General features: G+C 41.5%; 2 protein-coding genes across 6 annotated transcripts in view; one reads left to right on the top strand and one right to left on the bottom strand.

Annotated features, from left to right (window-relative positions):
• Positions 1-13078, top strand: part of LOC105927787 (transcriptional regulator ATRX) — a 31000-nt gene extending 17922 nt beyond the window's left edge. Inside the window, exons 14-35 of the mRNA XM_036143305.1 lie at positions 435-531; positions 698-883; positions 1063-1207; positions 2587-2696; positions 2902-3045; positions 3135-3312; positions 3413-3550; positions 7188-7363; positions 7459-7594; positions 7742-7875; positions 7964-8037; positions 8154-8245; positions 8335-8491; positions 8897-8991; positions 9076-9181; positions 9287-9464; positions 9566-9757; positions 9839-9982; positions 10748-10819; positions 10909-11004; positions 12416-12544; positions 12626-13078. Of these exons, the coding sequence (XP_035999198.1) occupies positions 435-531; positions 698-883; positions 1063-1207; positions 2587-2696; positions 2902-3045; positions 3135-3312; positions 3413-3550; positions 7188-7363; positions 7459-7594; positions 7742-7875; positions 7964-8037; positions 8154-8245; positions 8335-8491; positions 8897-8991; positions 9076-9181; positions 9287-9464; positions 9566-9757; positions 9839-9982; positions 10748-10819; positions 10909-11004; positions 12416-12544; positions 12626-12712 (2866 nt within the window). The 3' untranslated portion in view covers positions 12713-13078. The remainder of the gene's footprint in view (positions 1-434; positions 532-697; positions 884-1062; positions 1208-2586; positions 2697-2901; positions 3046-3134; positions 3313-3412; positions 3551-7187; positions 7364-7458; positions 7595-7741; positions 7876-7963; positions 8038-8153; positions 8246-8334; positions 8492-8896; positions 8992-9075; positions 9182-9286; positions 9465-9565; positions 9758-9838; positions 9983-10747; positions 10820-10908; positions 11005-12415; positions 12545-12625) is intronic.
• Positions 13079-13336: 258 nt separating this feature from the next.
• ccdc61 (coiled-coil domain containing 61) lies at positions 13337-23571 on the bottom strand. 5 transcript variants are annotated; one of them, XM_036143300.1, is made up of 13 exons: positions 23357-23571; positions 20852-21009; positions 20679-20761; positions 19741-19901; positions 19480-19632; positions 19182-19389; positions 19004-19104; positions 18677-18894; positions 15659-15737; positions 15362-15559; positions 15254-15287; positions 14454-14517; positions 13337-14352 (listed from the first exon to the last, which is right to left on the bottom strand). In XM_036143300.1, the coding sequence occupies exons 2-13, from the start codon at positions 20997-20999 to the stop codon at positions 14258-14260; spliced, it is 1542 nt and encodes a 513-aa protein (XP_035999193.1). In that variant the 5' UTR covers positions 21000-21009; positions 23357-23571; the 3' UTR covers positions 13337-14257. The 5 variants fall into 5 exon arrangements, with proteins under 5 accessions (XP_035999193.1, XP_035999194.1, XP_035999195.1 ...); XM_036143301.1 differs by having other exon boundaries at positions 18677-18891; XM_036143302.1 differs by having other exon boundaries at positions 19022-19104; positions 23357-23570.
• Between the last annotated feature and the right edge of the window lie 4384 nt (positions 23572-27955).

Genomic DNA, 27955 nt, shown 5'->3' with positions numbered 1-27955 from the left:
TATATATCCAAAAAAAAACAATAGGTGGGTATGTATATTTTTGAGCCTGTTGTAGTCTTTGCGGGTCAGAGGAATCCCCCCAAAAAACAATAACTTATTTGCCTGGTTCTTATTTTTAAAAGAAACATCAGTGACTGTTTATCATTAACATGATGTCCATGAATATCGTACTAGTGTTTCTAGCTTAAATCTAAAGAAACATGCTTTTTTCACATTTAAAAAAAATGTTGATGCTGTGAATGCTTCATTAAACATTTCACATTTCAAATCAGTGCATACTTATTAAAACTAAAATAAATAAGGCTAAACAAATTTAACAGTATTAACACAAAATTGGACAGTAGTATTATAGCTTTTATTTACTTTTATTTGCAGACAACTCGGTATACAGACAGAAAATACACTTTTGTGTCTAATTCTTTTGTCTTTTTTAGCTCCAGTTCTGACCGAAAAGAAAAGAAAACGGCTTATAGTTTTAAACCGAAGTCGGAAGTGCCTTGCATTTGGTTGTCTGACTCCAGTACTGAAAAGGTAGCAGCTCATTTCACGTTTATTTTTCTTTTTTTCTTTTTTTTTAACTTGTCTTCATATATCTTATACCTTTACTTCCCACTTTTATCTTTGGGTGGAGGAATGTAAGGACGATTTTGTGGCACCTCTTGTGTTTTACTTTCTGCGGTTTTATGATTCCGAGCAGAGCGACGAAGAGGGAGCAAATGAGGAGAACAGCGAAAGTATACTTACCCCAAAAGGACGCAGAAAGATTCGCAAGATTATCGACTATGAGGGCCTCCGTGCTGAGACTCAAGAAGCCCTGAGAGAGGAGGAGGAGAGACGTCTGCGTTTGGCTGAGAGAGTGCAACAGATGGAGGATTGGAGAGAGGTACAACAGATATGCCAATAGAAGTTAAAATCACTATTTGCAGCAGCACATCAGCCACTGTCCTCTCATATGATGCATCTGTTGATAAATGACTAGGCTGCATATCAGATTGGCTTTTCTTTTCGTTCAGTTCTCATTTTCCGTAAGAAATCTGCTGATAGTTTGTCCTTGTTTACCAGATAACTGTAATCCCAGATGAGCTGTCTCAAGTAGACTGTCCCGTCACAACCAAGCTGGTCCTGGACCAGGATGAAGAGACCAAGAAGCCACTTGTTCAGGTGCACAGGAACCTGGTTACCAGCCTGAAGCCTCACCAAGTGGACGGTTAGTTTCCGCTCGTACATCTTGATTTTATTTAGTCACATTCCTTATCTTTTAGCTACATATATGTCTTGATAATCTTCAATTTCATGTTAAAGTTTTATTTTGGTTTTTCCATTTAAAAGAAACTTGCATGGGCAGTATATCGAGATTTTAAAAATGTCTAGTTTTTTTTAAATCTATAAAGACTTTAAAGACTATATCATTTATATCGAGATAGTTTATGTTGTGTTATAATTATACTTTTATGTATTCCAGTAGGTTATTTTTTCAGCCATTTCTCATACCTACAGCTGTTTAAGAAATGTGCCTGTGAGACATTTTGGATAAAGCTTTGATTCAGAGGTGCCTTTTTGTAATTACTGTATGAAAAGAAAAACATATCAAGATAAATATTGTATATCGGCATTCACCCTAAAAATATTAAGACATTATTTTTTGTCCATTACGCCCAGCGCTACAATCATTACACCCATTCAGCATCTCACAACGTGTGACACCAACAAAATGATTTTAAAAGCAAATATTGTGCCTTGTGACAATGTTATCAATGGCCTAAAACACGGGTGTCAAACTCAAGGCCCGCGGGCCAAATCTGGCCCTTCAAGGTAAATTATCCGGCCCTCGAGAGCCAAAAAAAAGGCATATATCCTTTTATAGTGTATAAAGTGGCTAAAACTGTGCCTCCTGTAAGTGTAACTCACCCCAATATCAACATTTTTTGCAGATAAACTGGGCCTAAGAGTGCTACTTTTATGTTACTGTGCATTTCTTATACTACTGTGTGAACTGGAATGAAATTATGAAATGAAAAGTATCGTCTCTACACATGCAAGCGGTCCTTTTAATGACTTCATGATGCCAATGTGGCCCCATATAGCAATTAGTTTGACACCTCTGGCCTAAAACATTGTGTTGTTGCCACAAAAGGCAGTTTTTTAAAAAAAAAACAGGGGTTTCCTTTCATTACACTTTCTATTTAGGAAAGTGTAATGAAAGGAAAAAATGTGGTAGAAGAAGTTGTACAAGCAACAGGGTCTGAAGCCCATTCAACAGCTTGGGGGATTTTCACAGGGTGTGGCTTGAGTCGGTGCTTCAAGGACCAGCAGATTTATTTGTTTCTATATAAATGAGTTTAACTTTTTTTAATCGAATTACTGAAATAAATTAACTTTTTGGAGACATTCTTATTTCGATGTCTCAAACTCCAGTCGCTGATGTGTTATAGACACATCAGGGCAGGACAGGGGCCCTGGAGGACTGGCGTTTGAGACCCGTATTCTAACTTATTAGGGTTGAGTCTCTGTGTTTGTCTGTAGGAACGTCACAAAGCACCAGTAAAAAAAAAAGATGCCTAATATAGTCTTGTTTTCTCCTCCCAGGTGTCAAGTTCATTTGGGACAGTTGTTGCGAGTCTGTGAAGAAGGCCAACTCGTCTCCCGGATCAGGATGTGTCCTGGCACACTGCATGGGTTTGGGCAAGACTCTCCAGGTGAGAGACGTGTCCGCCTTCAGGACCCAACAGTTACATCCTTAGATTCTTCCGTGGTGAAGAGAACCAAACGTCTTAAACTCTGGATGTTGCTGTTTGCAAAAGGGGAAAAAAAAAAAGAAAGACCGCAGCACAACTCCTGAATTTAACACGATTTTCTGCTCAACTTTTATACTTTTGTGCTTGCCGTCATTCCGTTTTCCAGGTGGTGGCGTTCCTTCACACAGTTCTGCTCTCATCAAGCCTGAAGTTCAGAACAGCCTTGGTGGTTTGTCCGCTTAACACTGTCCTCAACTGGGTCAGTGAATTCAAGAAATGGCAGCACAACCTTGGAGAAGATACAGTCAGGGTAAAAAAACAAACCAAAAGCCAGACTTGTGTTAAAACATTTCAGATTTCCATATGTTGGGATGATCCAAACACATAAATATGTTCCAGGTTTCAGAGCTGGCCACTGTAAAGGATCACGTGGAACGTCTTAGAGCTCTGCAGAGGTGGCAGAGACAAGGAGGACTTATGATAATGGGGTATGAGCTGTACCGCATCCTGTCGCAGAACACCCAGTTCACCAACGAGGAGTGGAAGAAGGAGCTGAAGAGCGCATTAGTAGACCCAGGTGCAGAAACTATACAGGCATAGCCGCTATACACTCCCTCTTCTTTTTTTTTTTTTTACATCTCCTCTATTTATTCTTCGATTGTTGTCTTCCTTTTCAGGTCCAGACTTTGTGATTTGTGACGAGGGCCACATTCTTCGTAACGAAGCGTCGAGGATCTCCAAAGCCATGAACGCCATCAGGACCCAAAGGAGAGTGGTGCTAACTGGTACCCCGCTTCAAAACAACCTCGTGGAGTGTAGGTCTTTAACAGACACTCTAAAGCTAGGTTTATACTCGACACATTGAACAGGGAACGAGAGTACCCACGCCAAATGTGACGCAGTCGTGCTGTCCTGGCCCTGTGCGCGGGCCCCGTCACAAAAACTCGGGAGGTGCGAGGTCGTGCACCTCCCGAGTTTTTGTAACAACGTTGTTAAATGCTGGGTTGTTACTGCTGGTTATTGGCATGAATTTATTGGCTAACTTTGTGGGTACAAACAAGGATTTTGATTTCTTTTTCCATGAATTGCAGTGTAAAAAACAATCAGCTTTTATTTAGTAAAGCAAATTGTGTTTTTTTTTTTTTTTACCCACTTAGCCTTACAGGCGGTTATATTCCCAATCTTCACGTCGTTCTGTATGCCACGACAAAACATCCTGTCTTCTACGTCTCTAACCAGCCACTTATTTTGCTTCATTAGCTTCCTCAAACACACCAACTATTCTTCGTGATTGTTTACAATACTGAGTGCGGTCAACTTTCTTCTCTTGCTTACTGCATTTCCACTTTTTTTCCGAGTACTGCCCCCCTGTGTTTTGGGGTAATACTGCAGCTATGTCCGCGTCAAGTATAAACGTCTACAGCGCGTCTTTGGGCTCGCGTGCCGTCCACTCAGACTTGCGCGAGGATAACTCCGCCTTAAAGGTATACTATGCAACCGGGGTTGATTTTCCAGCGAGGCTCCCCCCAGAGGGCGAAAGTAAAAGTGCACTGTCGTAAAGATGCTCAGCTGTTCTGGTTTCTCCGTCAAGCCAGGCGCGGTTGTTTTGAGCTTAGCAGACAGGCGAACGCAACGAAAAGTGGAAAAAACGGCAGTACAAACAATGACTAACACAGTGAAAGTATGAACATCAAGCTTCCCGCAGCGCTATCTTGGCGAGGCGGCCGCCGCGGTAGCGTCTCGCCAACATTCAAAAAAAAATAAATAAAATAAAAAAATAATAATAATAATAAAACTCGATATGCTTGCATGTTTATTTGACGTGAACACGCGGTTCTTTGTTGTTGCTTTCGCGCGTGCATATAGTGAATGGCAGGGCAAAAACACATGGAGTTCTCGCCGTAAAGCGAGACCGACTCTCGCGGTCTTCTGAGCTTGTGGATGCGGGCCGAGGGCTCCTGCGGTATTTCCCCCACAGACCACCAGGGCGGCCGAGAAAACCTTTGTTCGACCTGAAATGACTCATTTAAAGGTATACTATGCAACCGGGGTTGATTTTCCAGCGAGGCTCCCCCAGAGGGCGAAAGTAAAAGTGCACTGTCGTAAAGATGCTCAGCTGTTCTGGTTCCTCCGTCAAGCCAGGCGCGGTTGTTTTGAGATTAGCAGACAGGCGAACGCAACGAAAAGTGGAAAAAACGGCAGTACAAACAATGAATAACACAGTGAAGGTATGAACATCAAGCTTCTTGCAGCGCTATCTTGGCGAGGCGGTCGCCGCCGCCTCGCCAAGCCGCGACCGCCGCCGCCTCGCCAGTTTTATTATTATTATTATTATTATTTTTTTTTTTTTTTATGTTGGCGAGACGCTACCGCCACCGCCTCGCCAAGCCGAAGCCGCCGCCGCCGCGGTAGCGTCTCGCCAACATAAAAAAAGATAATAATAATAATAATAATAATAATAATAATAATAATAATAATAATAATAATAATAATAAAACTCGATATGCTTGCATGTTTATTTGACCGGCTGAGCGGAGCGGAGCAGAGCGGAGCGGGGGACAAACTTTGCACCGCTGACCGGCGGAGCGGAGCGGAGCGGAGCAGAGCGGGGGGGAGACAAACTTTGCACCGCTGACCGGCTGAGCGGAGCGGCGCGCATATCGAGTTAGTTTTATTTTTTTATTATTATTTTTTTGGAATGTCAGCGAGGCGGTAGCGTGAGGGAAACCCTACAATGTTACTTACAATCGCATCAGCAGAAACGCGAGGTCCGCGTCAGCCTTGCAGCCTTCTATGTTCACCCGTGTACGACTCCTCTCTCTGTCCAGAGCCCTTTTCCTCTTTCTTGCCTGCTCCAACATGGGCTTTCGCTGTTTTCTTGCTGGTTCCGCCATGATAACTGCACAAATATCGCCACTGCGCTACCAACGAGCACACCTTTCACTGCGGGCGCGTAGCAGTTCTCGCTGTAAAGCAAGACCGACTCTCGCGATGCACACGAGACTACTGAGCCTGTGACTGCGGGCCGACTGCTCCTGCAATTGCAAGTGCGGTATTTCCCCCACAGACCACCAGGGCGGCCGAGAAAACCTTAGTTCAACCTGAAATGACTCATTTAATCATCCAAAACGGTATGGAACATATTAATTAACTGAAAAATGTTGCATAGTATGCCTTTAATCATCCAAAACGGTATGGAACACATTAACTAACTGAAAAATGTTGCATAGTATGCCTTTAACTGGGATTTTATCCAGACGAGACCAACAGAGGATTAGTCTTTCAAAAGGTTTGCTGGTTGAGTACTGTTAGATCTTGTTAATGTTCTTATCATATCACCCACTATGAGTTATTTTGAAAGACTTGCTGAGGCATACATCAAGTTTATGCAAAGTGTTAATATTTACAGGGTTTCTGTTTCTTGCAAAAGACCTTTGAACTCACCTTGGTACACTGGATATCAGTTTATGCTCCAAATCAGGTGCAAGAGCGAACTATCCTTTTTTGCCCATGCCTTTTTGATGATCGCGACAGATTTGTTGTCAAATTAAGATCTTGAACACGGACTTCAATGATTTAATTCCTGAATACCTTGTTTATTAGTGTCGCCTTGTGACCCGTCGGGGTTAAATGACCATGGCTCCTGGAGTTTGGAGCAAAGTTGGTTTTAGTGGATGTTTTCATACCATTCCTTGTTCAGTCCAAGAACTGTTAATGAGCCCGCTGTCTTATAAGAGAGGCGACCACGCAGATTGAAGTGTTCAGGATGCTTCATTGTTGACATGACACAAGACACCTCTTCTCTGGACAATCTCATTTCCAAATGTCCCCAGCAGCCTGAAAGGGGCTTTGTCTTAGAAAATGTCTTTACCCAGTGCTCTGCAGTCCAATCCTGGTAACAAAATGTTGAGCTGTTATTGTGTGTTTTTCTAGGAGAGAAGAGTCCTTAATGGTTGAGCTTTGTGTGTTGGCTCACTAGTAGCTGTCGGCTCGCTTGTGAATTCCTTTGGATGCAAAGCAATGACGACGGCACGGTGCTGCTGTCGTCGTTGCTTTGCATCCAAGGAGAGCTAACCATGGTTGACAAATGAAACACCCCTTCCATATAAAGCAATCTTTCTGTTCTTCTAATGCAACTGGAATAACGAAGTGACAGCAGGGGCCCTGTCTCGTTAACACTTTAGCTAACAATGAGATAGTTTGATCAATAGTAGCAGGGCTAAACACTGCATTTAAGGTTTTGTGGCTATTTTTTATAGCTTTCATCCACTCTTGTCCGATCGTTTTCACTCGCTCTGCAAAGTGCCGCCATAGAAATTAAATTAGTGAAGTTTGAGGAAAACAACATTTCTGAGAGTCTCAGAACTTTCACCCAATCATAACTCGGCGAGCAGCAGTAAGTGTGCTGGATGTGCGACGCCCCTATTAGCTGGTTGTGTTGTGTTCCCGCAGACCACTGCATGGTCAATTTCATCAAGAAGAACCTCCTGGGCTGCCTGAGCGAGTTCAGAAACCGCTTCATCAACCCCATTCAGAACGGCCAGTGTGCCGACTCCACGCCCAAAGACGTGCGGATCATGAAGAAGCGCGCCCACGTTCTTCACGCGGTGTTGGCTGGATGTGTGCAGGTAAAAAAAAAGAACGACCGCGGCCTGCTGGACGGACGTTGTGGCCACAAACGTCAGCGTCTGACCTCTCAGTTGTATCTTTTTTCCTCCCCTAGAGAAGAGATTACTCGGAGCTAGCTCAGTTTCTGCCCCCCAAACACGAGTATGTACTGTTGGTGAGGATCTCCCCACTTCAGCACAAGCTGTACCGCTACTACCTGGACCATGTTGCAAACAAGGAGAGGTTTACAGGTGAATTAACACCAACACGGGCACAAAGAGGTTCTCCACCCTGCCTGAAAGATTGTTTTAAACAGCGTAAATCTATGTGTTTGTTGGATTTTTACAGATGGTTTACCAGAATCACATTAATGGATATTTTTCTATTTTCGCTTTCAGGTGAAGCCTCCACGACCAGCAAAACAAAACCGAGAACCGGCGTCAACCTCTTCAAGGATTTCCAGGTCCTCGGTCGGATCTGGAGTCATCCGTGGTGCCTTCACCTCACCGACCTCACCAAAGTAAACAGCAAGGTTAGGATAATCAGACTGAGCGCACATCAACTCCTCACTGGTTTGACCTGTTGTCTTGATTAGCTACACTTATTTGATTTCATCACAGACGAATTCTCTCAAGAAGAATCTGTTTCAGATGGCAGCTCAGTTGTTAAACGCAGAGGCAATTTTAGCTAAGAGGTAAATTAATATTCTATTTGTTTTTTCCATTTATTTAGCAGTTCTAGCTTACACTATTCAGATAGATTCACCCTCTGATCTGTTTTTCTTGGTATCTTTATTTTTCGCTGGAGCAGTGGACTTGAAGAGAATAAAGAGAAGGAAGTGAATAAGATCGGGAACGGCACCATGTCTGCTGAGGTGCCCCAAATACCCAGAGTGGTGGAAGGTATTACAGCAGCTGCAGCCACTGTACCCTCATCCTGAAGCTTAGAAAAGTGTGCCGCTAGAGTTTCTTATGTGTTATGTTCCTTATAGGAGAAGAAGCAGCCATCAGCTCAGAGTCTCAGAGTCCCAAGCAGCCATGGTACAAGCATCTGCTGTCCGAAAGTGACGCCAAAATCATGGAGCATTCGGGGAAAATGGTGCTTTTGTTTGAAATCCTCCAGATGGCCGAAGACCTGGAGGAAAAAGTGTATGCTTCCTTTATCGTGCCTTTAAAAATACCCTTTGAACGTTTACACACATTTTTTCATTTGACAGCCTCACTTTTCTCAGTGCTTGAGATTTTATTGGTTAGATGAAAACAAAATAGTTAGTTATGGTGAAGTGGAAGGAAAATAATCGTTGTCAGTTTTTAGTTCACCAGTAGAAATCTGAAGTGTGGCCTGTTTGTACTCGAGTCAATACGTTGTAGTAAAACTTTTTGATTACATTTTTTGGGGGTAAGTCCTTTACCTGTTCTTGGTTTTGGACTCTAAAATGTGCCGCTTTGTGTTGGTTTGTCCTCAGGGGCATGAATAGTTAATAAAAACGCTGAATGAGGGATATTTAAACCGTGCTACTTTTCTGATGCGCCGACCCGTTTTTGCGTTCCTAGGCTGGTGTTCAGTCAGTCCTTGGTCTCACTAAACCTCATTGAAGAGTTCCTCACTGCTTCTCACAAGGCCAGAGACCCTTCATCATCCCTCAAAAGTAAGAAAGGAGAACTAATGTTTGTCCGGACATCTTTCTTAGCGGTTGTGGAGTTTTAATTTTTGTGCTTCCTTACTTGACCAGAGGGCAGATGGATTAAAGACGTGGATTACTATCGGCTTGACGGCTCTACCAGCGCTTCATTAAGGAAGAAATGGGCTGATCAGTTTAATAACACAGACAACTTCCGGTACTCTTCTTTCCATGTTGCGCATTAATTCTGGGATCAGACTGGACCGATGAGGTTGGAGACATTCTCCTGCTGTTATTTTAATGTTTTCTTTAATGATTTCAGAGGCAGATTGTTTCTGATTTCAACGAGAGCCGGCTCACTCGGGATCAACCTCGTGGCTGCTAACAGGGTCGTCATCTTCGACGCTTCGTGGAACCCGTCGTACGACGTACAGAGCATATACAGGGTGTATCGCTTTGGCCAGCTAAAACAAGTGTTTGTCTACCGCTTGTTGGCTCAGGTAACGACAATGATTTGATTCAAGTTGGTCAAAAAAAATAGAGGGTTTGACAAGTGTTTGGTCAAATAATTGAAATAAATTATATGTGTCGCTTTCAACAGGGAACCATGGAGGAGAAGATCTACGATCGACAAGTGACCAAGCAGTCTCTCTCCAACCGAGTCATTGATCATCAACAGATCGAGAGACACTTCACTCTTTTTGAACTGACTGAGCTCTACACATTTGAGCCAGACCTCCTCGACGATCCAAACTCTAAGAAAAGCAAGAGACCGACGCCTATTCTACCAAAGGTGACCTCGCCTCGTCTAAATGATCCCAAGTGGGGAAACATTTTTACACCACCTGTTAACTGTGCGTGTTTTAATTCTCAGGACAGCATCCTAGCACAGCTATTGCAGATCTGCAAAGACTGGATCGTGTCTTACCATGAGCACGAATCCCTACTGGACCACAAGCAGGACGAAGAGCTGAGCGAGGCAGAGCGCAAAGCTGCGTGGGCCGAGTACGAAGCCGAGGTAACGCGTTAACATCCTGAAAGCTCATTCATAAAGACAATAGCTGCGTTCACACTGCAGGCTAACGCCACACAAATACGATCTTTTTGCCCATGTGCCACACATATCCGTGTTTTTCATGGCAACGTGAACGGCCCAATTCAGATCTTTTCAGCCCCTCAAAAAATCTGATTCGTGCCACTTCTGCGCGTGGTACTAATTCAGATACGTATCGGATATTTTTCCAAAGCATCCGCTTGTCTGAACGATGATTTCGCATTTTATCCTTCTTTTACGTCACTGTCCTGGCTCTCACTGCACATCCACACACAGTAGCAGTTAGCGCTCCATAAAGACCATTAATAGCTGTGCTGCTTTCTTCTTACCTTATTTCGTCTCACTATGGTGTGGTCTTAATATCATCGGCTCCCATTGCTCAGCAGCTTTCTAATAATAGCAAGGACAGATGCCGACCGGTATCTGCGTTAAAGTTTTTTCAAGTTTTTCTTTTTTACGAAACTTTATTGAACACTTCTATAAACAATTAAATTCACCATTTTTTGCTGTGCGACGTCTCCTTCTGTTATCTGCGCATGCGGGTCGCTTTGCAGTGTTGAGCCGTTCAGACAGCAGAACGATGGCGGTCACGTATAATAGTTGTATGAACAGCAACTTTAAAGAAATCCAGTTTCAGCCAAAATTCGGAATGGAGATCAAGACTTGCAGTATTAATGTAACTATTGTTTACACTTTCTGTATTTAAATGTTTGCCTTATTTTTCACCAGTCAAACAGTGCCAAACTCCAAGCCAGCTCAAACCTGGACACGTTGCACAGGAAGACCAATGAGCAGCTACTGGTATTAAAAAAAAAATCTCCAAACTGTCTTAGAGTCGATGCTGTTTGTATTTGGATTCTGTCAGACTTTTTATATGTTGTTCATTGCAGGAACTCCTCAACTCAAGCAGAACAAGTTTATCAGTGGCTCTCCAGAACCTGCAGAAGATAAGGACTCACGCTATTGAAGACTACATCGCACAACTGGTGAGTGAACTCAAACAGGGCATCTTTTTTCTCCACCAGCTCGCGTGCTCTGCTGAGGTCCTCGGCTGTTTCCTGCACAAACAGCTCCCAGGGCGAGCCGCTCCTTTTGCTTCCCCACGCTCTATTTTCTGCCTTTCCCGACCACTACTATGATACAAACGCCCACTGAAGCGCTCCGAGTAAAGATTTAAATTCTTGAGACTTCCCCCTTGAAAGTAGCTAAACGTAGCACCCAGCCACTGCAGCTAAAGAAAAAGACATCACAGAATAACTTGTGCCTTATTTTTATTATTATTATTGACAGGAAACACACCCTGACAGCAAGCAGGCAGCGCCGACTTCCCTCACATATGCATAAAAACAATAAAAATCGTATGCAGAGCGCAAATGACTGATAAACGGTTTCTAGTTTAATATGGTGTGCCGCCTTTTTATTGCTGCCCTGGGCAATCAGACGTACGGCAACAGTCCGGCTTTTATAATCGCTACTCATTTGGCACATACTAAATAAGTACATTTCCAGACTAACCTTTTTCAGTCATTTTAAACCAAAGTTCACTATGATTTTATCGCAGACTTTTCTTCAGAGGTCTGGCTTTTAATGCGGAGCCTTAAAAAAATCAGGAAGATCTAGTGAGTTAATGAATGGATAGATACTGAAAAAAAAAGATGGATGGATTTATTATATAAATAGATGTTTTAATTGATAGATTAATTGATAAATGGATGGATAGATGGAAAACAAGACGTATGAACAGAGGGGAGGATACAACATGTAAACGGCAGAATAGAACATCGCTAGAGATACAATAAAACAATAAACTGTCTTTTTTTCTTCATATTTCCCCAGATCTGGAGAATACTTAATTCCATATTTATCCAGACTGCATATAAACCCTGTATTTTTCAGTTTTAGATGTTTAAGTTAATATTAGGAACTGCTCCTTACGCGGGTAATATACACAAGTTGTACCAGCAAACGTTGTTCTGGGGAAAAAAACAGACTGATAAGTAACTTCTCAAATATTCATGTAATAATTTAGACTAATATGGAGCTGGCAGAGTAATATTAGCCTTTTTCCCCAAGTCAGCAACTACAATATATATCTGCTTAAAGCAAATTGCTGTCCATTAAAAAAATTACTCTAAATGGCGTATATACATATATGACTATAGGCAGGCTTAGAGAGGTTTACAATGATTTTGAGTGGATTTCAGGCATATTAATGTCTCTTTTAAGTGGTTAAGTCCTATTATTTCATTATGTTTATGAAAGCATTGCTAATCTAGAAAGAGAATCTATATTCCAGCTCTCACCCACTCTGTCATAGCACTATAAAGCAGGTAGAATAAAAGGAGACATCATTTCCCCCCCCCCCCCCCCCCCCCCCCCCCCCCCCACCCCCCACAGCGCCTACAGTACCCCCTCCTGGCTGAGGCGGAGCTGCTGATCAAAGCTGAGCTCTGGAAACAGGCCGACGATAACAGACGGGAAGTCTCCCAGGCCGTTTATCGAGACTCTCTCACGCAGTATCAGTCGGTAAGTCACTCGTACGTGAATGAATGTTGTCGTCTGCACAAACAGCCACTCTCATGTTCAGTCCTCTCTCTCTCTTCATAGCTCACGCTCAAAATTCAGGCCATCCTCAAAAGCCGGCGAACTCCTGTGGCGCCCGCCTCTCTCAACGCTTCTCACCAGCCTGGGTAGACGCCAGCGAGGAATCCATGCCTTCGACTGGAAGGAGACACATGAATGTTTTTGGTCTTTGCTACTTTATTCCCTTTGCTTTACCTCTCGTTCATTGCAGAGCTGAATGTAAAATTGTATTTTATGCAAACAGAGGAATCCTCTGGTTCTTAATATGCTGCGGTGTGGATCATTGCTGCAGTTTGGGAGGGCACTTTAACTGAAGCTAGTTCGCAAATGTATTTTTATATGTGGGAGAATGAGGTTTTATGTGCCTTAAAAGGTAAAAAGAAGTTTTACTGTTGGGGTAATTTTACCTTTCTACTAAATTAAACTTGTTTTTGCACTGATGCCTCTGATTGCAGTATATGTTGTTTTCAGGGTGCTGCTCTCCTTTTATTTTAAACCCCAAGATGCTAAAAGGTTGCTCCCAAATGTTCCCACTAACAACACGGCCTGTGTCCTGGTAAAACGTGTTTTCATTTATTCATTACTGAAACAAAGCTGTGCTTGAAAAAAGAAAAAAAAACAAAAAAAAAAAAACACAAATCCACCAGGGTCAGCTGACACCAATACAAAATAATACAAATGTTAAATTTCTTATGATCATTAAGAGGTACAAATAAGAGCAACAGTCAGTTGGCATACAATTGCATAAGAAAATGTGGTTATTTATAGTTTGTAGAAGTAAACAGATTTAAACAAACACATAAGTTATTTTCCCCACACAGGGGTTTGTGCTTCTCTTAAAGGGACTCATGCAAGTAAAACTTGAATAATAATGCACATGTGGATCAGTTATAATGGCAAAATGCACCGGGAAGCTTCGGATTCAAACAGGACTAAATAAAACGCTGCTGGAAAATAAAGTTTTGGCAGGAATCACATTTTTAACAAGTATGCTTTTTGGCAACGTGCATATCCGCTTGGCTGGTGCCTCTGGAAGCTATCCCAGCATGCATTAGGGGAAAGAAAAAGCTACATGTCCAATGTGTGGATTTTCTATTGTAAGGATAAAAAAAAAAAAACACATGGAGTCACAGCAAATTTTGTTGGGTTTATCTCCCGAGAAAATCTGCAGAAATGAATGTAACTGCACAGTGTGATGCAATACAGAGGATCTATTAACACTCCTTAGGCTGTACCAAGGAGGGAAGAAGAATTGTAAATGTTAAAGGACACCTAACTCTGCACTTCCAATATGATATCATAATAGTAAAAACCAGAAAACGGCAAACAAAATAAATATCAAAGTACTGACAACTTCTGTAAACATGGACAAGTTTAAAATGACCTAGAATTTCCACAGCCAGTCATATTTAAATTATTCTAAGAATTCAGGGCATAAAAAAATAAAGTCCACACACACATACACATACATAGACCAGTGAGTTTCACAGTGATGGTTGTAGATTCCTGAAGTCATGGAGCGGCGTCTCCAGAGGGAGCTTCAGTCTCATTTGAACGCATAATAAACAAGCCGCTCCTGTTAGATCCAGGATGTGCTCCCCGGTCAGCCGGGCTTCAAGCTGGGCTGCCTGGCCCACATGTGGCTCCAGCAGCAGCTTAGTGTCCCGTGTCCAGGTCCCTCATGTAGTCCTGAAGCGCCTGCAGCCTGGCATCGATCTCTGACAGCTCAGCCCCCGTGTCTATGGAGCTGTCTGTGGTTAGGACATCAAATGCTGATTAGCTATATAAACGGCACCAACTAGGGCTTTATTTAAAGAACAAAAAAAAATAAAAAAATAATAAATGGAGTTACCTTTGTCTTTTATTCTGTGGGTTGGAGTACTGCATAATGGCTTTCTGGTTAAAAGGCCTCGAGACTGAAATGGAGAAAATCCTTATTTAGACAAAAGTCATAAGCATTTATTTTACATGCAGAGCGGGGAAAGCATCCATGGATTGTAATTAGAATTTTTATAGCTGCAGTTACCACATAAGAGGTTTCCAGGGTGCTTGCTCTTTTTCCAAATTAAAATTCCAGACTTTTTTAAAACTGATATTTTTTTTCCCCAAGACCTTAACTTTATGTACTTGTATACTTGTGTGCCTACTGCCTACTTCATTGGTTGAGATTGTACAAACTGTTTATTAGAAATGTTAATTTTTATAGGCTAGTATTCAATGAACAAATGCATTATTCACAGTAAATTATGCTTTTACTGATGAAAACGTTTCAAAACATGAAAATCACAAGTACATGAATTTCACATCAAACAAGTGTTTGATTCCATTAGGCTAATACAGTACGTGACCAGTTAGTAAAATTATAGTTTTATAGCCTACCTTCCTATTTCTCATTTCACAATGCCTTTGAGCATACTGTAAAATTCTACCATACATTTTTCCCCATACTTTATTAAGACTTTCACACAAAATTAAAACTTTCAAGACTTGCGCAAGCACCCTGGGTTTCTGTAACTTCAAAGTTCATATTACATCATTTAATCCAGATTTTCTTCTCACTTTTGGGTATAAACAAAAATAAACATACAGAAAACTATTTTTTTTCCAACAACAGTAAATTTACCCACTCACTATAAAATAGAGGCTACTCACCATATTGGGTCCATTGTACGTCTGTTTTCTTCCCCTGTATAAAAAAGAAGAAGAAGGGATTAAAATTATTTAGGCTCTTTAGAGAGAAATCGTTTCCCGACAGGCTACCTGAAAAGAGTTTTGGTCATTTCATCCATATCTGCTAATGAGCTCTCGGAGGAGTTCCTGCTGCCTCTACGCTCCATCGACAGACTCCTGCCTCTGCTGCCGGTCCGCACCAGCTGAGGATTGGCCTCTCTGGATCGGGAGCGGCCCCGCTCAGGGAGGACAGGCGAAGAAAGTATGTCCCTTCGCACTTTCCGCTGTCTGACGTAAAATAAAATTAAATAAAAGAAGATATTAATGAATGCATCTGCTGTGTGAAAGGCAGAAGAGAAATTAAAAGGTAAACATTTGGGAACCAACCTTTTGAGTTCTGCCTCTTTCTGCCTGCGCTGCCTGTCCTGGATGTAGGCAGTGGGGTCAAAGCGAGGAGCCTGAGAACCTGCACGGTGTCAGCACAATCATTAATCTGATTAAAGTAAATGCATATTCAAAAGTATACATATATTTTTAGATAAATCATCAAAAAAACATTTAAAATATATTTGTTTATGGAAAAAGGATTTGATTTTGAGATTAACACAATGCAAAAAATAAACTAGTTCCTGTTATAAACTTAATTGTTGAGTGTTGCTGTGTTTCTGGCTACTTAATCCTCCTTTAGCTCTTTCGGAGCACGTTTAGTGGCTACACGTACAGATGGGCAAAAATGCTTCATTTAAATAAAAGTTGTAAGCGACATAACCTTCACTAAACGCTTTCAAAGCGAGATCTCTTATTTTGAATCAGAGAACTTTATTGTGATTTTTCTCAACTGAAGAACAAAATGATCAAACAGGAACAGTGCCAAAGTCACCAAAGAGATGCAAAATAAAATAAAAAATTAAAATAAACAGCACCAGGTGATTAGGTACAAGTTACATGGTTTACAGATGGTAGTGAAATGCACCATCAGCTACATGTGTAGCCTGTGCGGCCCACGGGACTTCACTGATCTGTCATGGTTGTTATATTAGCGTGGGGTGTTTTATGCGTTCGCCTTCTTTAGTCGACGTGCTTTTACTGGCATCTGATGTTCAGCCATCTTTGTTGCAGTTACCTGACCAGATCCACTAGGGGGAGCACTGCTAAACCAGAGAGTTCTTCCCTGTAATTCCAGTCATTTTGGCAGCTTTGCTTGAAGAGGAGAAACTAACCGATGTGGTCCTGATGACATTTTGTGGCTTCAGACGTTTTTTTTATTTTCAAGTAATCAGTTAAGGAATAAGGAAATCTGATATGTAAAGTTTAAAAACGGTTTAGATTTATGTTATCAGGCATTTGAGCTAATAATGTGTGGACATTTCGTTGTCCGCTTCTTTGCGATGCTGCTGGCTCTTGGTGCTGCAGTGGATGGCAACCCCTGAGCTATAATTGCATTTCCAAAATACAGTTGAAAACTTCATCTTCTCGTTATGAGATAGCCACATTAAAAATATACATTATCTGTGTCTACAGATCTATAAGGCAAAGATCAGCTAAGCAAGATACTAAAGCAGTATTGTTTTCATTTTGCTCTCATCCTGCTGTTCCTCATTTGTTCCCTTCAGCTGATGAGTTTCAGGATTTTTAGTTTTTTCATTTAAAGCAGCGCCGTGTAACTTTTAGCCACTATGGGGCGCTAGAACTAACTTTCAGGTTTAATTGGCCAGGACGGCCAGGTATGGAGTGAATTTTGTTCCATTATTGTTGCAAGGGAAGAACATGTTTTGTAAAAGGAAATTTGAAAATAAAATGCAATCCAGAAAATAAACTTTGCAAAACTTCTAAAAAAAAAAATTTTTTTGAGTGTAACTTTGGTGTTTTATGTTTTCAAATAAAAAAATGTGGGAAAACAAATTCTGATTTTATTTATTTAAATTTTACTTTCCTACATATATTATACTTTCCAAATTTATATTTTTCAAATGTCTCTTTTTCAGACTGAGTTTTACAAATTGCATTCTTATCAAATTGCGTTTTACAGATCCCGTTCTCTTCACTTCCCGCACAATGACCGATACAAATGCTGTTGCTAACGTCCATGCAGACAAATAAAAATGCGTCTTTTCCTCCTCACTCCAGAGGAACGCCGCTCCTAGAAGTGAAGAGAATGTGATCTGTAAAATGCAATTTGAAAAGAATGCAATTCTCTGAAAAAGAGAGATTTGAAAAAATAACAATGTTTTTTTGATAAAATAAAATCTGAGAAAACAACAAAGTTTTTCTCAAATCCTTTTAGTTTAATTTTTTTAATTTCCATTTACATAACGTGTTCTCAGACAGAGTTACACTGAGTATAAATCAGTCTGGTAAGGCTCCATTCCCTTTGGCCAAAAACAGACCAGACCAATCACAGCGCAGGAGGTGGAACTTTATGATGCATCACTCTCAATGGCAGAATTACCCATAATGCAGCAGCGCTTTTCTGCTACCATAACAGTCAATATACATACGGAGATTTTTGTTGCTCGGTGCCTTGGAAGATTAAGAAATGCACATGAGTACACCATGTATCCTCTGATTTTTTTTTTTTTTTTAAACAAAAGTGGCAAAAAAATCGTTTACTGAAGAGTTTGCTCAATGGCATGAAATGTTTACAGACTACAAGTTGAAAAAAACAGAGCGTGGCGCTTGGAGGTTTTTGCATCACATTTGTAGTTACCTGATCAGTGCTAACCTGTTGACGCTGACCCTGTTAGTTCTGCCTTTGAAATCATGCTCTACCAGCTCCTTACCCGTGTATAGCCAGGTTAAGGTTTAGTGCCCCTAAAGGCCATCAGCAACACCGCACTGTCGCAAAATTAAACAGTCTCCCTCCGTGTTTTGGAATCTGATAGCAGACCAGTTTGGAGCGGTGCTCTAGGTCATTCAGGTCATTCAGCGACAGATCCGACCTTCTCAAGTTATATATGCGAGTTCTTGAGAAGGACAGACCACACAGGACATCGATACCCGCCAAGTGTTGTATATTGACCTGAAAAATCATTTAATAGATCTCAAATTTAGCTAATGCTTGGGTCAAAACTTACAGAGTGCTGCTTTAGAGATGCATCGATCACAAAACTGTGCCAGATTTCTCATCTCCAGTTTTTATAAAGCTCTAATGTCACAAAACTGATTGTGATTTCTTTTAGAATAAGAATTTATCAGCAGTCAAAGTATTTCTTCCACAAGGTCCAACTTTGAGTGGCCAATAATAATTAATATTAGGAGAGACAGGGTAGTGCTTACATCTGATGCGTTCACTGACTGGAAAAAAATTAGATTTTCGAGTTTGGAAACCTGTTTTAAGTGCGTCATTTGGTTTTAGGATTTAGAACAAACACATTTTCCGAATATTTAATTATGAGCGCTACACACCTGTGGGTGAAGGCGATGGCCTCGGCATGTGAGGACGCGGTCCTGACGAATCGGCTCTTCTGCCCCTCTCACCCGACCTCATTCTCCTGTCCTCCATCCGTTCTCTGGACCCAGAGCGGGCCCTGACTCCATAGCCGGACCGTCTCTCCCGTGACAGAGACCGATAGACCTCCCCGTCAATCCGAGAGCCGACGTGACCCGACACGGGAGTCACTCTGCTGCAGAGAGGCACCAAGAAGAGGTGGACATTCAGTGACTCTTCCGGACGCTGAAGGTTTAAACCACAATGAAGGTGGATGAAAGAGAGAGAAAGTAAAGATATAGTACACGCTTAGATTGTCTAACCCTCTCCGCAGCAACGCCAGCTCATTGGTGAGGCTCTTGACCCGAACACGCAGAGCACACTCTGATGCCCTCAGCTCCTCCAGCTGGAAAGGGAGGAGGACGGTTAAAACCAGCGGAGGAACAAAGTGAACAGCGGCCGTCTCATCCGGTGAACTCCCACCTGCTCCATTAGGAGTCGCTGCTCTTGGCACCTTTTGCTGGTTGAGCGTTGACTTTTGGCCCTCTCCTTGACGAGCTGCTCCTCCAGCGTCCGCACCACGTCTCTGATCCTCCAGTCTTCTCTCCCCGGCGCTGAACTCCTCCCACTCGTTTGCAATCTCTCCAGATGCTGGGCCATGGCTTCCTTTTCCTCTTTCACTGCAGCGAGCCTTCGGGTGACACAGCGGTGTCAGAAAGCGACTAAACAGCTCAACGTGTTTTAGGATTTTGGCCAGTGGCGGGGAGATTAAGAAACCTACTCTTGTCGTAGCCGGTGCATTTCTAGATCTGTGGCTTTGCCGCCTCCATGGGAGGTGAGAGCGCTGATCTCGGCTCTGAGGGCTCGGATCTCCTTCTGCAGGGTGGCTGGGTCAGGCTTTCCCACATAGGGCAACGGTAAAGGGTAGTGTATCCTACCAGCGTAGCAGAATCATATGAAACATTTCAAAATAAATTCTACGTCTAAGAGAGGCCAGAAGAACAACGTCCTGTTGGAGACTTTGCCATAAAGGGATCCGCACCTGTCAAACTCCACAGTGTAAATGAGGATGAGGTATCTTTTGGCGGTGAGAGCCGACTGCTGCTGATGGCCGCGCGGGCGACTGACCACTCCCGCTTTTCTGTTACGCAGCAGCTCCAGGTCAGCGTAAGTCAGGAGGTCGAGGTTGACAGATTCACTCGTCTGAAGAGAGAAACGGTAGTTAGACGATTAACTTAACAGAGGAGGGCTTCCAATATGTCCCTTAAATAACCCCACCATGGCTGCGAGGGGGTTTGAGGTTCGTGTTAGCATTAAGTGTCTGCTGACGCTTTTAAACACCGGCTGAAAACCTTAAGTTTCGTCAGGCTTTTATTTTACGATTGTTGTTCTTTTATGTTTTATACGGTGAGTTTCTGTTGAATTTCGGCTGTGCAGCCTTTTATCATACCATCAGAATCTCATGCCTAGCAAGGACCAAGGGAGTTTCTTCCACTACTGTCTTGTGTTTTTTATTTTATTTTTGCTGCAGTCGTAAACGTCTGAGACAGCTCACTGACGTCTGAAAGACCCGACATGTAGACTTTTACGTGACTGTTCAGCAATACTTCCTTCCAGGCCCTGTGAATTAGCAGGCCACAGAGAAGCCAGCAGCTCGGGATGGCTGGACATTTCTCGCTCAACTGGAAACAACAAACTCCAGTGAATAAGTCTCCTGATCAGCTAGTACTGCCCCAAGCTAATCTGTCTCTTCCTATCTCTCCGCTGTTACAGTTCAAGCTCACACGCTCTGGGGGGGGAAAATGAAAAAAAAAAAAAAAAAAAAAAAAAAAAAAAAAAGAATCTATCTATCTATCTACCTATCTATCTATCTATCTATCTATCTATCTATCTATCTATCTATCTATCTATCTATCTATCTATCTATCTATCTATCTATCTATCTATCTATCTATATATATGACAAATACAGTACCATACCTTCCTCACAGCAGATTCCAACATGCTACAGAAAATGGGAAACTGCTTGAAGTTGCCAGTTTTGCGAGTGAGATCTTCAATGTCTGCGTTGAAGGAAAGATAAACACACTTAAATAATAAAACATGAACAACGTGCCTGTGCCTTAGATTTGTTATTCAAATCTGCCACCTACACGCCGGATCAAACTCCCCCCTCCACTGATCTGCTGTCACGGAGTCAGAGATTTCCACCATCAGCAAGTTCTTGTCCAACTCTATCTTCACAGAGAACTCCACCCCTCGAAACACGACGTCCTCCATCAACTCAGAGCCGTCTTCCATCTCTCTGGCCCTGCAAGATGATCATCGATACACAAAAAGTATCATTAATAAACACGTATTATTCATACATTATAGAAATTAGAAGTGACGGGACTTGGTTAAAAGCTTTATTCAAGTGCATTTGGAATAGTAGTTCACACAAGGAGCCTGCAGTAGTAGTCAGAGCATGATCATTGGCCTAAATACGTACTTTCCCTTAAGATAACGTTAATTATTTTTGTATATGTATAGTCAACTAACATTACCCAGGTCAGTTAAGAGGAAATTCAAGATAAGCATAATTTAGCATTAAATTGCGTTTGTTTCCAGCTGTACAAGGGGCATAACTGCAGAGCTTAGATTATATAAAAGATCTTGAATAATTAGAAGGCTATATCTTAATCTTTATCGGCTTTATCTTCCTCAATATTCAATATCCTTTAGTTTTTTTATGTAGCCTAATAAACTATGTGCTATGTTGCAAGAGTACCCTTTATTAGAGTTTTGGCTTTGTTTAATTTTCATATTAGAATAGATTTTCAGAAACAGCTTCAGACTGAGTACATCTTAAGTGTTGGATAAATGTTAATCATACCTGTTGAGAGTTGGAAAATTAAACAAACTGTGTAAATCTGATCAGAAATACTCAGTTCAATGGCTAAGTTTTTAGAGATGGTAAAATCATGATTGCCATATTACTGTGTAAAAAAAAAAAAAAAAAAAAAAAAAGACAAAGGGCTTTTTGTCACATTGCCCGCCCCTACAGAGCTGAAAAGGAAAATAGAAAAAGTACTCTAGTACATTGTACAGAGGCATGTCTGCATTGGATATACATGAAAAAAATTTTTATTACTAATTTCAAACTTTTCTTTGATATACAGCGCTGTGGAAAAAATATGTGGCTTAACAGTGGCTTTTTATTGTTTTGCCTTGGTGACAAATATAACCACATTTTCTTGCATAGCCAAGCTCGATTACTACCAGACAACATGATGACAAGAAGGAGTTGTCAAAAAGCCGTCCCTTCAGGATCAATCTCTCACTTAAAGAAACGTAAGAACAAATGAAAAATTAATCAAATGTATCAGCCTGGAAAGTGTTACAAAGCCATTTTTATAGGATCTGGGGCTGCAGCGAGGTACAGCGAGACTCATTATCCACAGAGGAAAAATAAAAAGACTGAAGAAAACACGGAGCAGTGTCCAAACTTACCAGGACTGCCCGGCCTGTCAAAATTACGCAGAGAGCAACAACTAATCAATCAGGGTACCTAATTCTGAAAATCCTAAGTAATGTTGGGCCATAAACGCAATAGTGTAGCTGTTTTTTGATTTGACGTAATCAATTTTAATTAGTCCATTTTTTCAAGATCCTTTCATTATTTTTCCTGCATCACTATGTTCTCACCACTGCCAATAATAATATGCATGAATTGTTGCCTTTGAGGCAATGAAATTCCATCAAAAAGATCTGATGTAGGATTAGCAGGATTTCTATGCATGGCATTCGAAATATAAAACACCAAATATTGCAACCTTGTAGTCTTTTTGGAATATTGCAAACTGACGTTGTGAAACAATAAATATTGAATATTTATTGAGTTAACAGCATTGCGCCAATAAATATATATATATATATATATATATATATATATATATATATATATATATATATATATATATATATATATATATATATTATCTTTAAATCTGCTTTAACCGGCTATTTGAAACATACTAAATTTCCCAGTTGTATTATCTGCGCTACCCAGAAACACCACACGGGGCAGCAGCGAGCAGAATCGTTCTGAAGACTTGACAACATGGGTTTTTAAAAACAAAGGTGTATTTAGAAATAGAATGGAAGACACTCATTTAACCTCTGAATTCATGATTTGACGAAGCGAGTTAGAAACTGAATCACTAATGTGGCGAACCTGTTACTGTTTTGTTACGTTTCACTTTCTCTCGTCACACCGAGTGAGTCTGTGTAAACACATTTTACTGCAGCATTAATCTCACAGAACTTAAACCGTAAAAATCCCAAATGAAGACAACGGCTTTGTTTTTTTGTTGTTGTTTTTTTTGCCACTGGCTTGTCGACACGGATAATAAGCGTCTGACGTGTAAATGTTTACATCTGCCCCCTTTGACCAGAGGTCAGCTAGCGACTGTTACCGTCCTCCGTAGTCATGTCTACTGACCAACGTTAGCTCGGCCAAGCTAGCGTGGGCATCTCGGAATAGACACGGCTGATTATTTATTATTTACTATTTTTATTTGCCAGAAGTTTGGCTTTGACAGCGACGTCTCCGGGTCGCGTACCTGTGCTCAGTTCGAAAACACAGCAAACAACTAATCATCGTAGGGTAACGTTACCTTGGGTTAAAGCGAGTATCCTGAACGCGGCAAGCTGTCAGAGCATCGCCGATAGGAAACGGTCAGGAGGAGCTCGGCGGACTCTCCGGGCAACAAACTAGGGATGCTCTCCGGTCCCGGACAAGTTGTAATCCATCGGGTGAAGCGCAGAGCGGCTCAACAACCGGGAACCGTTAAATTCTTCTTCTTCTTTGGGTTGTTGCTCTTCCTCTGCGTCGCTCTAACCGGGGCTCCTTGTCCCTTAAGCGCAATGCTGACCCCTGCAGGCGCCGAGGAGAATATGCGCTCACAACACCGGTGGATGTTTGAGATGACAGAGCAGCGTATAAAAAACAATTCTCTGTAGTACAGCTACCAAACTCACACAGAGTCAGAGCTCTGTCGATCCACTCAGCTCTCAGCAGTAATGACTTTATGGGATTCTTTAAAAATAAAACCGATTTCATTAAATATTTAAATCATTGGGATCCTCCCAGACATGATTACCTCGTCCTCAGTAAGCAAGGGAGCGTTGGAAGCATCTTTAGAGCCTGATCGGTTTTTGGACTTTTTAGACACAGTAGAGCTTTCTGAGTTAATGTCCCCATTTTAGACATGATTAATCTATCATAGTAAATGGATATGTACCACAGGGTTTAAAATTAGCTTTGATTAAACCTTTACTTAAGAAACTCCCTCTTGATCACAATGGCTTAAAAAATTAAAGACTTAATCTTTAATTTTCCTTCATTAAGATAATTGAGAAAATAGCTGCTAATCAAGTATGTGAACATTTACAAGTACTTGTCCTGTTAGATATCAGTGCTGCATTTGATACAATTGATCACATTATTCTCCTGGAAATACTTGAACATACTGTGGGGATTAAGGGGAAAGCATCAGGTTGGTTTAAATCTTATCTGTCTGACAGATTCCAGTTTCTTCATGTTAATAATAAATCTTCTCCAAATTCCAGGGTCACTTGTGGAGTACCACAGGGTTCAGTCCTTGGGCAAATTCTCTTTACTATATATGCTTTCTATTGGTAAAATGATCAGACAACATGGGATTAATTCCCACTGTTATGCTGATGACACTGACCTATATTTATCCATAAATCCTGATCAATTTAATCAATTACTTAGAATACAGACGTGTCTTGAATACAGCAAAACTGGGATGACTTTACATTTTCCGCTTAGCATTTCTTACAAGACAGAAGTTGTCATTTTTGGACCTGAGTCTTTGAAAAAATAAATTTCTTAATCAATCACCTAATCTGGATGGCATTAAATTGGCCTCTGGTAATAAAGTAAAAAAATAAAATAAATAAATTGTGTTATTGTTTTACCAGGACATGTCATTTAGATCCCATATCAAGGGTTTTCTTTTTTCATCGCCAAAATTACAAATATTCTGTCCAAGAATGACACTTAAAAACTAGTCTATGCATTTGTTACTTCAAGGCTGGACTATTGTAATTCTTCACTATGAGGAAGTCAACAAAATACAGTTCAAAGCCTTCAGCTGATCCAAAATGCTGCTGCAAGAGTTCTGATGAAAATCAACAAGAAAGATCTTCCTGTTAAATCAAGAATAGCATTTAAAATTCTTCTTCTCACGTATAAAGCCCTTAATTATCAAGCTCCATCGTACATCAGAGCTCTGATTACCCCGTATGTTCCTAACTTTTTACTCTCTAAAAGTAGAATGGGGGGGCGAGCTGGTGGCGCAGCAGGTAGCGCGACCCATGTATGGAAGCCTTAGTCCTCGACGCGGTCGACCCGGGTTCGACTCCGACCCGCAGTTCTTTGCTGCATGTCTCTCCCCCTCTTCCGTCCCCTTCCTGTCAGCCTACTGTAATAAAAAGCAAGCCACTAGAGCTGCAAAAAATCTCCAAAAAAAGTAGAATGGGAGGCAGATCCTTTAGTTATCAGGCTCCTCTCCTGTGGTACCAACTCCCAGTTTAGGTCCCTGGGGCAGACACTCTGTCTACTTTTAAGACAAGGCTTAAAACTTTCCCTTTTGACAAAGCTTCTAGTTAGAGTGGCTTAGGTTACCCTGAGCTACCTCTGTAGTTATGCTGCTATAGGCTTAGGCTGCTGGAGGACATCAGCGTCCATGTTTCTCACTCTACTGAGTTCTCCTACTGTTCTTAAATTTGCATTGTTTGTTGTTATCTAAACTTTTAACTTTATGTTATCTCTGTCGTTTTTCTCTTCATAGTAGGTACACCTGGTCTGGTGTTCTGTTAGCTGTGACATCATCCAGAGAAGACAGATCATCTGCCGTTACCATATAACATAGAAAGGATTCCTGGATCAATGTGTGCTTCTGTGCTCTTTTTGTGTCTCTGCTCTGTCTTCTCTAACTCCCAGTCAGTCGAGGCAGATGACCGTTTACACTGAGCCCGGTTCTGCTGGAGGTTTTTTCTATCCGTTAAAGGGGAGTTGTCCTCTACACTGTCGCTCCAAGCATGCTCAGTATGAGGGATTGCTGCAAAGCCATTGACAATGCAGACGACTGTCCACTGAGGCTCCACTGTCTTTCTGGAGGAGTGAATGCTGCTTGGAGAGACTTGACACAATCTGCTGGATTTCGATAGATAAGTAAATCGTTGACCAATCTGTCTGGAAGATTTGATTAAATTTGACGTTGTAAAGTGCCTTAAGATGACATGTGTTTTGAATTGGTGGTATATAAATAAAATTAAATTCAACTGAAATTACTCAGTATCAGGCCTTCGATGTCCTGTCACTGTTGCTTTGCAGCAGTGAGGTACTTGGTTTGAATTGTGACCTGACATCTTTCTGCATGAAGTTTGCATTTTCTCCCCATGTGTGGGTACTCCAGTTTCCACCCTCAGTCAAAAAGATTACTGTTAGGTTAACCGGTTACTCTAGATTCTCCCTCGGTATTAGGGTGTGAGTGCATGATTGTGTGTCTCTGCGTTGTTCTGTGATGGACTGCTGACCTGTTTCAGGTTGTAGCCCGCCTCTCTGCAATAACCTGCACCAGTTTGTTGGTACAGTGAGTACGGACAATTGTCTCTCAAAACTCTGCTGCTTGCTGACAAATATGTTTCTTCCTCAAACTTTTGAAGCCTGCGTCCTGTGAATAATGTCCTTCTTTTACAAGGAGGCTATGTTGTCTAATGCAAAACGTAACGAGGAAGTAACACTATCACCAAGAGCAACAATTTGTGAAGGGGGAAAGATAAAATTTGATACAGCTTTGTCTGATTAAAATCTCCTACAATGAAACCTTCTGTTGGGGGTGGAGAACTCAGTTAAACAGCACCGCACATAAGAGTGTATATATGGAATCCACTTCCTAAATTCCTAAAACACTACTCTTTGCCTGTCGTGTTTAGACTAGACACTGGCCGGTTACAGAGGTTACACCAGGTTCTGTCACTGTTAAACACTCCACAGACCGCTGTTAAGAAACTAGACTGAAACACAGATGCTCATCTATTCAGACCGCCACGTTAAGAAAGTATGGTTAAACTACGGCTTAAATAACAAGGTATTTATACATGAAGAAATGCTCTTAAGATTCCTTTTAAATCAACGAGTTAGCTCTTGAGCTTAGCTCTGACTTTAAAGCTTTGAAATAGATACCAATTTCAGAATCTTCCGCCAGCCAAGGCCCATGGCCTTATTTTCTTGCAGGACTGACTTTTAATCCCTACTCCAAGTAGTTTGGGCAAGTAAACAAGCGATGCAAAATTGGTTGAGATTGCAGCGGACATTTTCTTTGCTCCCCTCTCTGACCTTCGCCGCCCCCTGAAAGGATGCCACCCTGGGATGAGAGGCGTATTCAAGGTTGACAAAATTCTTCCTACAACTATAATCACAAAAGCTCAACTAACATCCCCTTTATATCATCCAGGTTTAAATATTCATGAATTGTACATCTAACGTAACCATTACTATAGTGTATAACAAAGAAAATCAACATACTCTGTAATGCTTAATTACTTTCACAGCAAAATGTGTGTTCAAAATAACCTAATCTTTCACCTAATCTAGTGCTTGTGATAATCAAAGCTACTCAAACTTACACTGAAACAGAAACAAACACAGTCTGCAGCAGATGTCTGACCCCCCCCCCCCCCCCCCCACTGCACCCACCCCCCTTGTCTTGCCTTGACCTGTTGGCTATTTCAGGAAACACAGACTTTACCAGTTATGAGCCACAAATAGGACTTCTCTGGCCCGAGACAATTTGTTTTACTGACACAAACATTTCACTAAGTCTGTAAGACTAGGGCGTGTTTTCTTGGTTTGTCTATGTTTGTCCTATTCATAGCAATACATGAGGAATGAGGACAGGCACCACAATGGCTTACAGCACATTAAACACTGGAACACATTGAAGCTCCTTGTAAAGGTATTCACTTTTTTTGATCCTTTTACAGTGCTGTCAGCCACAACCAGAGCAGCACAATACCAAAAAGGTATGCAGGGTAACTGCAATGCTTTTCTCAGAATAGGAATGACTATATTGATTTGAAATTATTTTTTCCAGACTCTATTTCTTTCTTTTTGTTCATCACAAACCCCAACCCACCCATCCCACGTTGACAGTCTGCCATTTGTGATTGCAATGGTACAA

The sequence above is a fragment of the Fundulus heteroclitus genome, chromosome 11 (assembly GCF_011125445.2).
Source record: "Fundulus heteroclitus isolate FHET01 chromosome 11, MU-UCD_Fhet_4.1, whole genome shotgun sequence".
Taxonomy (NCBI): domain Eukaryota; kingdom Metazoa; phylum Chordata; class Actinopteri; order Cyprinodontiformes; family Fundulidae; genus Fundulus; species Fundulus heteroclitus.
This window is presented reverse-complemented; position numbering and strand designations above follow the sequence as displayed.

What these genes read in the sequence shown, in the direction of transcription:
- ccdc61 (XM_036143299.1), bottom strand. Translation starts at nt 20,999, where the DNA reads ATGGAAGACGGCTCTGAGTTGATGGAGGACGTCGTGTTTCGAGGGGTG. An exon ending in TGGAATCTGCTGTGAGGAAG is followed by an intron (nt 19,902 to 20,678) that starts GTATGGTACTGT and finishes TTCTCTCTTCAG; the next exon opens with ACGAGTGAATCTGTCAACCT. An exon ending in CCACAGAATAAAAGACAAAG is followed by an intron (nt 14,353 to 14,453) that starts GTAACTCCATTT and finishes TCCTAACCACAG; the next exon opens with ACAGCTCCATAGACACGGGG.